The sequence below is a fragment of the Salarias fasciatus genome, chromosome 23, assembly GCF_902148845.1.
Source record: "Salarias fasciatus chromosome 23, fSalaFa1.1, whole genome shotgun sequence".
NCBI classification, from domain to species: domain Eukaryota; kingdom Metazoa; phylum Chordata; class Actinopteri; order Blenniiformes; family Blenniidae; genus Salarias; species Salarias fasciatus.
Window position 1 is genome coordinate 17,508,962 of NC_043766.1, and position 13,575 is coordinate 17,522,536.

At 39.5% G+C, this 13,575-nt stretch overlaps 1 protein-coding gene across 1 annotated transcript; it reads left to right on the top strand.

Annotated features, from left to right (window-relative positions):
• Positions 1–290: 290 nt before the first annotated feature.
• On the top strand, positions 291–11,847 carry matk (megakaryocyte-associated tyrosine kinase). The gene is made up of 12 exons (XM_030083765.1): positions 291–584; positions 2,052–2,165; positions 2,267–2,382; positions 3,061–3,280; positions 5,165–5,258; positions 5,430–5,495; positions 5,653–5,752; positions 5,937–6,021; positions 7,223–7,296; positions 7,397–7,592; positions 8,459–8,545; positions 10,893–11,847. Exons 1-12 carry the CDS (start codon positions 576–578, stop codon positions 11,118–11,120), a joined length of 1,389 nt encoding a protein of 462 aa, XP_029939625.1. The 5' UTR covers positions 291–575; the 3' UTR covers positions 11,121–11,847.
• Positions 11,848–13,575: the final 1,728 nt, after the last annotated feature.

The following is a 13,575-nucleotide window of genomic DNA, read 5'->3' on the forward strand; positions in this document are numbered from 1 at the left end:
TAAATAGTCTTATTTGATCTGATCCGGGCTTATGGATAATGTTATCAGTATGAATTTGTGCTTGAAAGAGTATGAAGACCACTTGAAGCGTTCAATGACGGTGACTAAAAATGGCTCAGGGAGAACATGCAGACTCCTCTCTCTGAGTGATTTCAGAATATGCTAATGGAGCACAGTGTGCGCCTCGGCGTCACTCGGTGCGTCGCCACGCTGAGGAAGTGAAATTCGCCCCTTGCCTGTGTGTCAGGATGTCTGGTGAGCGCAGCGGCGGCGTCGGCAGAGTCCTCAGCGCCGCGGAGGCGAGGAGGGAGATGAATGGGAGCGAGGAGGGGCGCTGAGGGTCTGCGGTGTCCGGAAGAGGAGAGCCAGCACCTGTCCGCGGAGGCACCGACACACCTGGAGCCCTCGGGACGCAGCAGCAACTGACGGCATTGACAACTGTGTCTGCTTGTTTTAAGACTTTGCGAACCTTTTGTTATAGAAAAAAAAAAAAAAAAAAAAAAACATTCTTCCAGCTGCTCGTGGGACATGTCTCTCCCTTAGCAGTTGATTTTTCTCCATATCCTGCCCAGCTGATGGAAAAGGTATGTAGTTGACGTTTAGCCTCATTAACACTTCATCCTGACTTTCACTAGCTTTTTACTGAGCTTTGTCCAGAGTACGATCGGTGAGAGGAATTATATTCACGATGTAATGAAAAAAAAACACCTGTCAATTGGGAATGTAATGAGTAATATATGTGACTGCTGAAAACAAGAGTTAAAAATAAAGAAATCTGGTTTGACAAAAGCAGAATATATCTGAAAAAAAAAGTTAAATGGTGAGTTCTGCACAGTCCTGCTGATAATTAATGCTCATTACAATTGTAGCACATTTTAAAAAGGGAAATAATCTGGCTTTTTCACGAGATTTAGTGTGACAAAATTACAATACAAACTACATCTTGTTTTTTTATGTTTTTTATATGTCTTCCTGTGATTGTTTTGATTTTCTTAATTCATTCCAGTTCCCTCTTGTTTTGTAAAGATACATTTGTGTGGTTAAAAGGTGACTGGAGCTGGTGGTTTAAGTTATCCAATATGTTAGCTTTCTCTCTGCTCCAGTACATCTGAATCTAATGATTATGTCCTCGCTGAGCTCCAGCAGAGCCCCATAATGAGCCTGTCAGTGAGAGCAGGTGTGTTGAAACTAAAACATGCTGGGTAGACGCTCTCCAGGAACAGGGCTGGAGTGAGTGTGTCTAAGTTTAGGGTATAGCCTGCCTTTTGCTTTGTATTGACCGAGATAGGCTTCAGTCCCTTATCATCCCAGTTTTGATAGAATGAGTGTTTAAAAAAGAAATGGAGAACATTTATTTGTGAGTTTTAGTGAAGGTGAATCTCACCATTCACAAGACTTAGACACTTTGGTTACAAACTGAGAAATATACATACAAAAACATTAGAAGATCCTTCTCTCCCAGTCTTGAAAACACAGTTTTTCTGTCTACATCACCAAAGAAATAGCAGTTTACTATTATTGTATGATCTGGAAAAATAACCAAATGTCCAAATTTAAGAACCGTAAACCACAAAGAGTGGTATCTTTATTTCCCATGCACCTCCAGCTCTCATTGTCCACTGATATATCCAACAGAGGATTGTGAGACCCCCGACAGGTCACTAGTCCATCACAGTGCAAACACACATTCACACCTACCAGCTATTTAAAACCATCAACACAGGAAGAGCATTTAAAGTAAACACAGAAACCCCCACTCCCAAGTCTATTCTTGCTAATCATTACAGCACTGTGCAGTTTCCTTCTTATATGAACCAACCCTGGTGAGTGTCACTTAACATTTATTTATTTTTTAAAAAATGTAATTTTCACATATTTTTCTTTCTACAATCTAAAACACTTCTACTTTGTTAAACACGCTATCATATCATTATCCCCAGTTAAGATATATATATATATATATATTTTTTATGATGAGATTCTTAATTTTAAAGTGTATAATAGATGTCATTGGGAGTCTGATGACTTCTCTTTTATTTCTGCGTGCTCAGATGAGTTGGGCGGCTGGGACTCAGTGTGTGGCGAAGGGGGACCACAAGAAAGTCAAACCTGGAGAGCTTGTGTACCAGAAAGGAGACATCCTCACGATTGTGGACTCGAGCACGGTACAGTCACCCATTACCACATTTTAGAGAAGCTACATTGAAAGAACGGTGTTTATTTGGAGAAGTCATTGTATATATAAGCGGACGTTGCTCTTTCACAGAGGAAGGGATTTTACAAGGCCAGACACAATACCACTGGGGAGGAAGGTCTCATCAATTCCACCAATGTGCGTGAAAGAGAAGCTCTTCGAGTCGACCCCAGCCTCAGCCTCATGCCGTAAGACTCTTTGTCCTCTGGAGTTCACAATAAATCCCGTCAGAGGGAAGCCTGAATGTTTTCAAATGGGTCACATGCATTGTGAGTGTAGCACAAAAACTTGCTTGACTCTAAATTTAGCTGCTTCTGTGGGCGCCCTTAAAAACAGATCCTGTCTGATTTACAGACTGTTCAGAGAGCCGGTCTGTAAAGGGGGATTTCCTAGTGTTGGATTACCCCTCACAGAGCTTGTAGTTGCAGCCCAGTGGTAATTTTTGAATGCAACACTTTCTGATATTCAAAATATTACTATTATTGTTGACTGCTGTTGGGAGCCATTGACAATAAAAAAAAAAAAAAAAAAAGGACCAAACTCTTCTGTTGCTTCGTCGAATCAATCGGAAATATCTAGAAAATAAATTCTAAAATTGTTGCACATACAGCTTTGCCCTCAAGTTTACTTATACAATTGTTTTAATTTCACCCCACCCACCCAAAAAGAAAAATCAACTCTAAAAATATGGTTTCAATCAGATGAATAATGGTTTCAGTCTCCACTTATTTTAATCAGTCATGGTTTTTCTTTAAAATTCAAAGTGATAAGAAGTGTGTTAGGAAAAGACATCTCCTTGATCCTGTACATTTCACCTGCTGTTTTCCCTCGGTGTGAATCTGACTGAATCTGTCGTCTCTCATCAGCTGGTTTCATGGGAAGATCTCCGGTCCAGAGGCGGTGTGTAAACTACAGCCGGCCGAGGATGGCCTCTTCCTGGTGCGAGAAAGTATTCGCCATCCTGGAGACTACGTCCTGTGTATTAGTGTCTCTGGAGAGGTCATCCACTACCGGGTGATTTATAGAGACAACAAACTGACCATTGATAACTCGCAGTATTTCTACAATCTCATCGACATGATAGAGGTAGGAGCACTCAAACTAACCGGACGCATTATTATATGTGATTCAGCTGATCCTGAACAAAATCCAGCTGTGATTTTCACAACTCAACTCTCATAAGATCAAAACCTTTTAACTTCACTTATTCAGGGTGGAGTCACATTTATTGGATGCTGATAATGGGCAAAAGGCAGATTTAGTTCAACTAAGTTTGGATAAATTAGATGGGGATGTTTCCTTTTTTATTTATTTTTTTCAAGAACAACCTTTTGTGTGTGTGTGTGTGTGTGTTTTTTTATCACTGTCATTTATTGGTGCTTTATTTTATTGAAAAGTTTAGATTGTTTGATCAACTCCAGACCAAAAATATATCACCAAACAAAAAGTGCCTCTGTGTTGCACAGCTTTCTCTTACTGCGAACTGATCACAAGACTGTGCTCACAATGACAGCCGAACAAGTGCAGCTTGTGAAATGCTGTCCATGAACATTCCTCTTGCTTTAGCATTGTCAGTAGTTTGCAGGAAGTTTCTCCAAAGCAGAAGTTTGACCTGCATTGATCGAACTAATTAAGTTGCTATTTTGATGGTTCCAGGCAACAAGTGACAGAAAAATCTGGTTGTTATACATTAAGATTTTTTTTTTTGGTGAGAAGCTACTTTTTGAAGATATGCTATCATGTCACTGTTGTGGTAATTGTACACGAAGTTTTGAAAAAAGTGTCATTTGACATATAAGCCCAAGTAATTAAGGAAAAAAACTGTGTCACAAGTCTTGTGTGAACATCACTAGGTGTTTTTCTTATGTTAGATCAGTCCACAAAATAGAGGAACAAAATTAAACCATAACTTCCTGGTGACAAATGAAGAAAAAGGAAGAGCTCACATTAAAAAAAAAAAAAAAAAAAAAAAAAATCATCCAACAGTTGTTGAGACATTTAGGGAAAAAGAGAAATGCAACGTCACAGTGGCTAGGAATAAACATTGTGGGTGTCTCCAAAGTTAGAAAGTCACTCTCATGTCCGTACGTAGGGCATAACTTGTGACAACTTGTGACTTGTTCACATTTTCCAGTTGCCTGCTGTATTTTTAACCAGAATGATTGTCAGCTTGAGTCAGTATAACTGACAACTGAGTAAAAATATATATAGTGCATGCGCCAGAGTGAAGCCGAGATGGTGAAAAAAAAATCATGAAAGGCAATTCCTTTTAAGGTTTATCTGTGTCTGGCTTTGTGTTTGTGTGAGGATGCTATGAAAGCTTGGCTGCAGTAAGGTCTGGAGATAGACTCGGCAGTGATGGCAGCTCTGGCAGCATCTTATCAGCGAGCTGCAGATGGCTGCAGGCCTGAGTCACACCGGCTGAGTTACTTTTGAAGAGAAACAGAGGGAGCACCACCAAATATCTTTGCTGAATCATGTCCTACGTGCTTCTTACAGCCGCTTAGCAGCAGAAAACCAGGCTGACCGCATTCACTATGGGAGCTGAGCTCAGGGCTCAGTGGAGTAGCTGAACTGAGCTGGACTGTCTGTCCTGATGTGAGAACAAAAGTGACTCTACAGAGGGTCTCTCTCTGCACTGTGTGTGATGCGTATCGGTTTCCCTATAGTTTCTCTAATCAAAACACAATTGCCACCACAGGCTTCAAAAAGCTTCCTGATTGCTTCAGAAGCTTTGTGTACATTTCAACTAGTCTTTCATTAGCTTTAGTAAGAGGCTGTTAAGAGAGTGAGAAAATAATAGAATTCTATGTTAATATGAGGATCCAAAAAACTTTGACGGATGCTTTCACCAGTTTAAGAGTTCAAACAGAACCTGGGTATGATCACAGCAGAGGAGATGACAGAAATACTACAATTCGCTATATGTACGATAATGATTTCTTTCTGTGTGTGTATTCGTCTTTGCAGTTCTACTCAAAGAATAAAGGTTCAATTGCTACAACCCTTCTTAAGCCTAAACAGAAACAAGGAACCAAGTCTGCTGAGTTGGAGCTATCCAAAAGTGAGTGTGACTTCAAAATGTGTTTCCTAAGAACACGGTCTGTGCGGTAAAACACAACTCCACAATAAGTTTCATTTTCAATATGAATCAGAGCCAGTGAGCTTCAGTGCCTAAGAAAGCATTAATAATTGCTGAAAGCTAAGTTAAGCATCATTTATCCGTTATCTCCAGCTGGATGGTTACTGGACATTTCGAAACTCAAATGGGGAGCGAGTATTGGTGAAGGAGAATTTGGAGGTGAGTTGTTTCCCCTCTTTTTTTTTTATTTTTATTTTTTTTTTTTATCAATGTTTGTATTCTCAGAGCAAACTTACAACAAAGAAGAGGAATGGACATGAAACTTTATGATATATTAACAAGCAGGGATGTGAATGTCCATTCCTCCATCCTCCAGCTGTGTATGAAGGAGAGTACATGGGCCAGAGGGTGGCAGTGAAGACCATTAAATGTGACGTAACAGCTCAGGCCTTCCTGCAGGAGACCATGGTCATGACGTGAGTCCAAATATATTAACTCAGTCGTAAAGGTTCCACATTTCTACTTTCTGTCACAACAGGGACAAAAATTAATTTAATGTTTTTCTCAAGAGACTCTTAAATAACGTGCTTTTATATAAATGCTGTTTTTGCTTCTGTTAATTCGCTCTTGTGTTTTTATGTGTGGATTCACTTTCAACAGAAAGTTACAACATAAAAACCTGGTGCGGCTGTTGGGGGTCGTCCTTCACCAAGGCCTTCATATTGTAACAGAACTCATGATGAAGGTGAGCTTTAATGACTATCATCCATTCATCCATCCATCCATCCATCCACAGGAGCGTCCTGGGCAGGCCGTCACACACAGATAGGCCCACAAGCACATCTACATCTTTGAACAACACGATCAATGGACTCCTGAAGACCATCTCTGAATTATAAGAGGAAGCTGGTGTAGCTTTCCTGTAACAAAAAAAAAAAAACAACAAAAACATTCTTGAAACATGCATGCTTGAAGATGAGCCTTGTTGATGTGAGGTTGCAGTAGTAATTACTGCACGCTGTACCACTCTTTATGGGCTGCACGGTGGAGCAGTGGTTCGTGCTCTTGCCTCACAGCAAGAAGGTCTGGGGGCTCAGGGCCTTTCTGCGTGGAGTTTGCATGTTCTCCCCGTGTGTGCGTGGGTTCACTCCGGCTTCCTCCCACGGTCCAAAAACATGGATGTTAGGTTAATTAGTTACCCTAAATTGCCCCTAGGTGTGAATGTGAATGGTTGTTTGTCTATGTGTCAGCCCTGCGACAGACTGGTGCCCTGTCCAGGGTGACCCCGCAGTAGCTGGGATCGGCTCCAGCCACCCGTGACCCTGAAAAGGAAACAGCGGCATAGAAAATGAATGAATGTATTACTCTCATGGCATTTCTGTTATATGGTTTAAGTTAATTTAGACTAATTTTGGTAATAGATTTTTAAGTATCAGTTGAAGCTGAACTGACAGGTCTACAAATGTAAAGCAGGAAATAAAGCACAGGAAGTATTACATAATTTTACCGTCAAACTTTCGCCTATCAAGATGAGTTGCTTTAACTCTGTAGCAGTTAATGTGACTGACTGAAACTTTCATTTTAAGTGACCTATTCATATGAATCACAACTGTGCTCAGTTGCTTTCCTATCAATTTACAAGACTCCATTAATAAAAGGTTTTGTAGCCAAAGAGATGGTTGAGATGATGCAGTTCAGCATTAGATATGAACTTACAACACCTGAAGTAAGGTGATATTAAATCCTTCAACAGTATTTTATAATGTTTAGTTCACCACTGATACCTGTCCGTCTCCGTGTTCCCTGGGGTGGGCTGGGGAGACTTCCCTGGGTCATTGGGATTGGATGAACAATACTGCCACCTTCAGGTGGATAAAGCACATAAAGATCTAGGTTAACTGATCACTTTGCTTGTGCTTACTTTATCATTTGCTTCTGTTTTGCAGGGAAATCTTGTTAACTTTCTCAGGACTCGGGGGCGTACCGTTGTAAATAAAACTCACCTACTTCGCTTTGCTCTGTGAGTTTTGCTTTTTTTGAATTTTGCTTTTAAATTATTTGATGTAATGTACAGGAATGTTCAATGCTGTGTGTGTGTGTGTTTGCATGCTGGGTGCCAGTGATGTGTGTGAAGGAATGGAGTACCTGGAGTCCAAGAAGCTGGTTCACAGAGACTTGGCAGCTCGTAATGTCCTGCTATCCGATGACAGCACGGCAAAAGTCAGCGACTTCGGGCTGACCAAAGTCGACTCCAAAGTGGCCGACAAAGCCAAACTGCCCATCAAGTGGACCGCACCTGAAGCTCTGAAGAAAGAGGTTGGAATTGATGTTATCATGTTTCAGTACTAGTACCAAGAAACCAAACAGCTGATAGCATCTGTTTATTTCGTGGAAATTAACCATTTATATATTTTCCTGTCCCTAGCTGTTTTCATGCACTCTTGTGAGGTTTTCTGTAAAATAGGAAACAGAACATGAAGACATAAAAAATACATTGTTCTGAGGAGTGGTTGTTATTGATACTCTGTGCATTTATTTACACATACATTTTTAAAAGAGGTTATTCAGTATTCATTATATCAGAAAACGGCAGAGTGCTGAACATCTGTACTCAAGTGCAACTTCTGTCACTTTGCTTCCAGTGTCCTCGGTACCGATTAATATCACTATTTTAAAAAGGAAAAGTATGCTTCTCAAAAACTACTAAGGCACTTATTAACTGGGCGATGTTTGTTTTGTCTTTTGAACAGTAAACATTCAATTCATCCTGTCAATACACTTTTCCATAAATAAGCACTCCACTATAGAAATTAAAGTTTGGCCATTTGCTTTGTAATCAAATGTAAAAAGAAACTGGAATGTGTTCATGAAAAGAAGAAATTGATTCATTACTCCCCCCCCAAAAAAGTGTAAATGTTAGAATTGACATTGTGGGCGTACGTGGGAACCTATGATCTTAAATGTAAATTACAAGGTGTACAATTAACATCTGTGAATCATAATTAATCCTCAACACTGCTTAGTGACAGTGGTGCAAAAGCAGTGGTCTGAGCTGCTTTTTCTTGTAACATGATTTTTTTTTTTTTTAATTTGGCCTCATTGTTTAGCATCTTTACAGAGTATGACCTTTTTGAAGATTTTCAGTTCACATATTTGTCCATACTTTTGTTTGCATAATGCAGAAGTTCTCAACAAAGTCAGATGTTTGGAGTTACGGCATCCTTCTGTGGGAGATCTTCTCATTTGGCCGCCAGCCTTACCCCAAGATGGTATGTATGGGTGTGGTTTTAGGCCACCTTTTTATTTGTTTTTTTTTTTTTTTTTTTTACAGGTTTTATGTGTGAGGGACTGTTTTTCCCTCTGCAGTTATAACCAGTAGGCAACCAGACAGCAGCGTCTTATCTGACTGTTAGCAATTGTTGTCTTGTTTTCCTCAAAGTGGAGGACGTGCTGAGATTGTTGTGCAACTTCACGTCAGGATCGGCTTCTCCATTAACCTGTTACTGTGTGTGTGTGTGCGTGCGCGTGTGTGTATGTGTCAGTGGAAAAGCTGCCAGGGGTGGTGGTCAGATTTGTCACTTGACCGTCATCAGTGGATCGACTTAAAGAGTCTGAGCAGGAAGTCACTTCAGGACATGGTCGTGCGTCAATGAGGACGGAAGTTTAACAGAACGCTGCAGTAATCTGGTCACTGTGCAACTGACCTGGAAACACGCTGAAATAATGTCACTAGTAAATTCAGCTAGCTAGTTAGTCACTAAAGTAAGCAAATAAATAATGTAATGTGGCACGAGGAAGTGATCATTCTGTGCTGCAGATGTCAGAGAAGGGAGATTTAAGTGCGTAGTTGTTGGTGTCAGATAAGGTTCGATCTTGCTGATAGTAATAGATTGACTCTGAAGTTTAAAACACACTTTGAATGCAGTTTTCTTTGTAACAGCCGCTCTCCTGGGTAATCTGTACTCTCTGACCACTGAGGTGATTTGTCTTTTGGCCAACGGTTCAGTGAAGACAAAAGGATGATCGGGATCAGGCAGGCTTAAGTGCAGGGTCATTTAGTACCACATAGTCTCAGTGTCTCTTTTGCACCTTACTCCAGGGGATGTGCTTTTAAATGATTACCAGCCAATTACTGCCTGTTTAACATATACTGTACACACTGGTATCTTTACGGATCGGGAAACTACATGAGTTTACATACAGTATATTGAGAGAGAAAAAAGTCACGTATGAATATTGCCTCTCATATCTAAAATACCTTGATTTATTTGGATTTTTTTTTTTTTGGGAGTGACTGTTTGACACCCTGTTCCCAAATGGCTTTGGCTTTGAATATCTGGCAGTTATTCAATATTACGTAAGTAAGTCTTGACCTTAAGTGTGAAAACCGGTCGTGGCAGGAAGGGCCTCCAGAGTAAAAAGTTCCCAAGTCTGCTGTGCAAGTTGCAACGTTTTGACGTGGCAACAACAGAGACACACATTTATGTGAGTTCTATCTTACTGGTGTGAAGATAAAATATTTTCTAATAGAAATGAGTCTGAAAAACCAGGTTGTCTTTGTTCGGGCCATGTATGTATGTATGGTCTAAAGCTCTATTTCTTAGGCTTCTCTTCCTTTGGAATTTCTAGTCGAGTTACAACCTAACAGGTTTGAGAAATAGACGATCAGTCCTGTCACCTGCAAACGTTCAGCTATTAGGCCTCTGGTGTGTATGGTTAGCAGGTAAAGTCAGTGATGCAAGGTGGGGTTATTGGAGTCACAAATACTGTCCCACGTCAGCTTAGAGAAGTCTGAATTAAAAGAAGCTCGTATAAGATTAAGATGGACAGGTATGTGTACGGACTACTTAAACCACCAGGACAACAACGTAAATAGGGCTTACAGTAGTATGTCAAAACTCACAATTAATGTTTTTGATTTGCCACCTGTTGCTCAGTCCCCACCTCTTTTATTCATTAACCAATCACTGCACAGAACTTCAGTACCAATGATTAGTGGAAGGCAGATAGATTGACAGTCTCCTGTTCTAGTCATTTGACAATGAATGTAGACAAAGTGACTGTCATTGTCTTTATTCTCCCTGTCAGAAAAGATTTATTTTGGAAATACTCTTGCTATGTCACCAGATGGGGGATCCACAGGTAGGACATACTTTTATCTCAGTTCAAGTAAGAATTCTTCACTTAGTGTAGGACTTGGTATATATCCTGATAAGTTCCAAAACAAATCACATTTTAACTGATATCCGGTGGGATTCTGAAACAAGTAGAAGACGTACAGCGGTGACAAGCCTTTAATTCAAATGTTTTACAGAACTTTCAATTATGGTGACTCACAGTTTTGAACTATATACATTAGTCTGTGTGTCTAAATGATGCCTGAAGTTTGCCACCAGTGTGTGTGTTGTGCACCTACAGGCCTTGGTGGAATCGTAGAGAACTATTCACACATTTTAAAAAACATTGTTTACAAGTTAAAAGTGAAATAAAGAAATAATTTAAGTTGAAAGGTTAATTTTTGGTCTTTTCATGTTGAGCTTTCTCTTGGTATTTGCATCGTGTATTGGTGAAAACTGTGACACATCAGTGACTTTGTTCCTCTCTACTGTGCGGCAGTCTCTAACGGAGGTCAAGGAAAGAGTGGAGGGGGGTTATCGCATGGAGGCCCCAGAGGACTGTCCACCCGGCGTTTACTCCTTGATGAGGCTCTGCTGGGAGCACGAACCTCGCAGGAGACCTGGCTTCCCCAAACTGAGGGATAAACTTGAACGAGAGATGAGCAAGCTTCAACCCGGCCTTCCAGAGGCGCATCAGGAAGACAACGGTCCAGGATCTGCGTTCTGATCTTGAGTTGTTAGGTGGCAGCATTGGAACTAGTGTATCAGCTGTCGGTGAGTTAAAGCTCACCCTCCTTCAGATCTCTGGCGGATCCTTAAAACTGCCTGTGGAGAAACTGAACTTTTTCTATGTGATGTTCTCTGAAATCGACTATTGTTTAGCTCTGATCATTATGTGATCCGGAAGATGAGAAAATTGATTATCGCTGAAGTCCTGAATGTATTTAGCTCTTTGGATTAATTGGTGTTACACACTATGGCTTCCTCCATTGTATTTCTATTTTTATGGATGTTCACGCCACATATTGGCCTGAACTGATTTAATAAATGAATAATAATAATAAAAACAGATTCTAAAATAAACTAAACAATGGATCAATTGAAAAAAATATTTTTTTTTTTTAAGATACCAAAGTTTCACATGTAACAAAAATATATCTCTGAGCTTGGCCCATTTTACAGACATTGTTTCCAAGAGGAGGAATGATTAATTAATTAATTAAATGTCACAACAACCATTAGATGGACTGGAGTTTGATGGAAACATTTTTCCATTTCTTTAAGATATCAGTGGAGTTATATTTTATGAACTGTTAAATTTGCATTAAGCCTGCGTACATAAAAAGATGTTCCACTAATTCTCAAATTATGCTCATGCTGTAAACCACCACCAAAAAAAAAAAAAACCTTGAAAGCATAATTAAAGCTTTACATTAGCCGTCTTCTATCATTTTGGACATTTGAAAGACATTGGCATTAGCGTTCAGCTGACTCGCCTCACTAACTCAAGAATCCTTTGCTACACCATCATCATATTCTTGAGGTAGAGGCTGTATGCTTGCAATGACAAACGAATTAAAAACACATGTCCTTAAGCACAATGTGGCCACAAAGCAACTGTGTCAAATACACAGCATGGCGAATTGGACAAAGTGGAACTTGTGAAAATAATGCAAGCTGAAAGCGAGAGAAGTCATTGCTCTCTGACAAGTTACGTGCCAAATGTGAAGGACATTTAATTGGCAAAGAAAAATGGTTGATATTGTTCCAGTTTTTCTCATAAGACGACTTCATGATTTCTTCTTGTCTTTATACTAAAATAATGGAAAACATTTGAAGTTGCCCATATTTATAAATTCTTATGCTCATTTAATTAAACTTTCCCCACTAAAATAAAACTGGTCAGTGTACGGACCCTGAGCTAAAATGACATTTACACCCCTGCCTTATTGGGTGAGCTGCAATTTATGCCTTGCCTGAGCCCGGTATATCTTTGCATAAAGCTATAAAGACATCAGTGTGTAACTTTTCATAAAGATTTATGTTAAGCACAGATAAGCTGGGCTGAGAGATGCCGGCACGAGACAGGCTGCAGCATTGTTAATGATAGTTTGCTGTTTGTTGACTGTAACAAAACTATAAGACATAAGTACTGGAAAAAAACAAATGAGCAGCAGGAGAGTATTTTAGAGATGGTGTGTAGATAGTATCTGAATCTACTGAATAGCTTATGGTCATAGTGGGGAAAAAGAAAGTCAGTCAATATGTAATGTTTACTATGTACTGCAGGTTAGGATATATATATATATATATATATATATATATATATATATATATATATATATATTAGGATAAAGAAGAAAACAAGTGGGATAGATATATAAATCAAAACTGTATCTCTGTGCTACTGGACATTTACAAGGTGCAACAGTGTTGATATTTGTTTCCCTGAGTCAATTTCCCTTGAAAGGAAAGGATAAGTTTGGCCTTGATGAGCACCAGAGGTGAAAGATAAAGTTCAGGGATTTCTCTTAGTTTATTTTATTAGATTTTTTTTTTTTTTAAATAAAGCCTAATTCTGTTTTTATCCATCGCTCCTCAGGGAAGGGAAGACTTGATTCAGACCTTGATTCAATTCGTTCAAATGTAATTTCTTTTGTATGACTAAATCTGCTATAAACACAATATTTATTATTATGTTCTCTTCACTCTTTATCGAGATTTTCAGATTATAGGAGTGACTTTGTGTTATCCACCATCCTCTTGGGAAGCTTTGGGCTTTTGCAGGTGTGTAATATTTTACAATTTCTAATCTTTAGGAAAAGTTTTTATTTATTTATTTTATTGCATTGTCATTGCTTTGCCTGTATGGCATCTGTATTTTTGTGGTGTTGAAGCATTTTTATTTGAAACCTCACCACGACTGTTCTTTGGTTGCTGTCACGTCACAGGACCAAATCAAAGATGTCATTCGGTTTAAGTCTAGGTAAGCTTGGTATTTGCCAGTGTCCTGAGAGACAGACCTCAATTGAGTCTTGATCTGCTGGCCCCCGTTATCGTACAGTGAGAGCAAGGGTCCTCTGCGATTTCCTCAATCTGCTCTGTGTTTTTTCAAGCTCTCTAACGGGATCAACAGCAATTTTCTGTACATGGACTTATGAAAGGAACCAAATATGTGATAT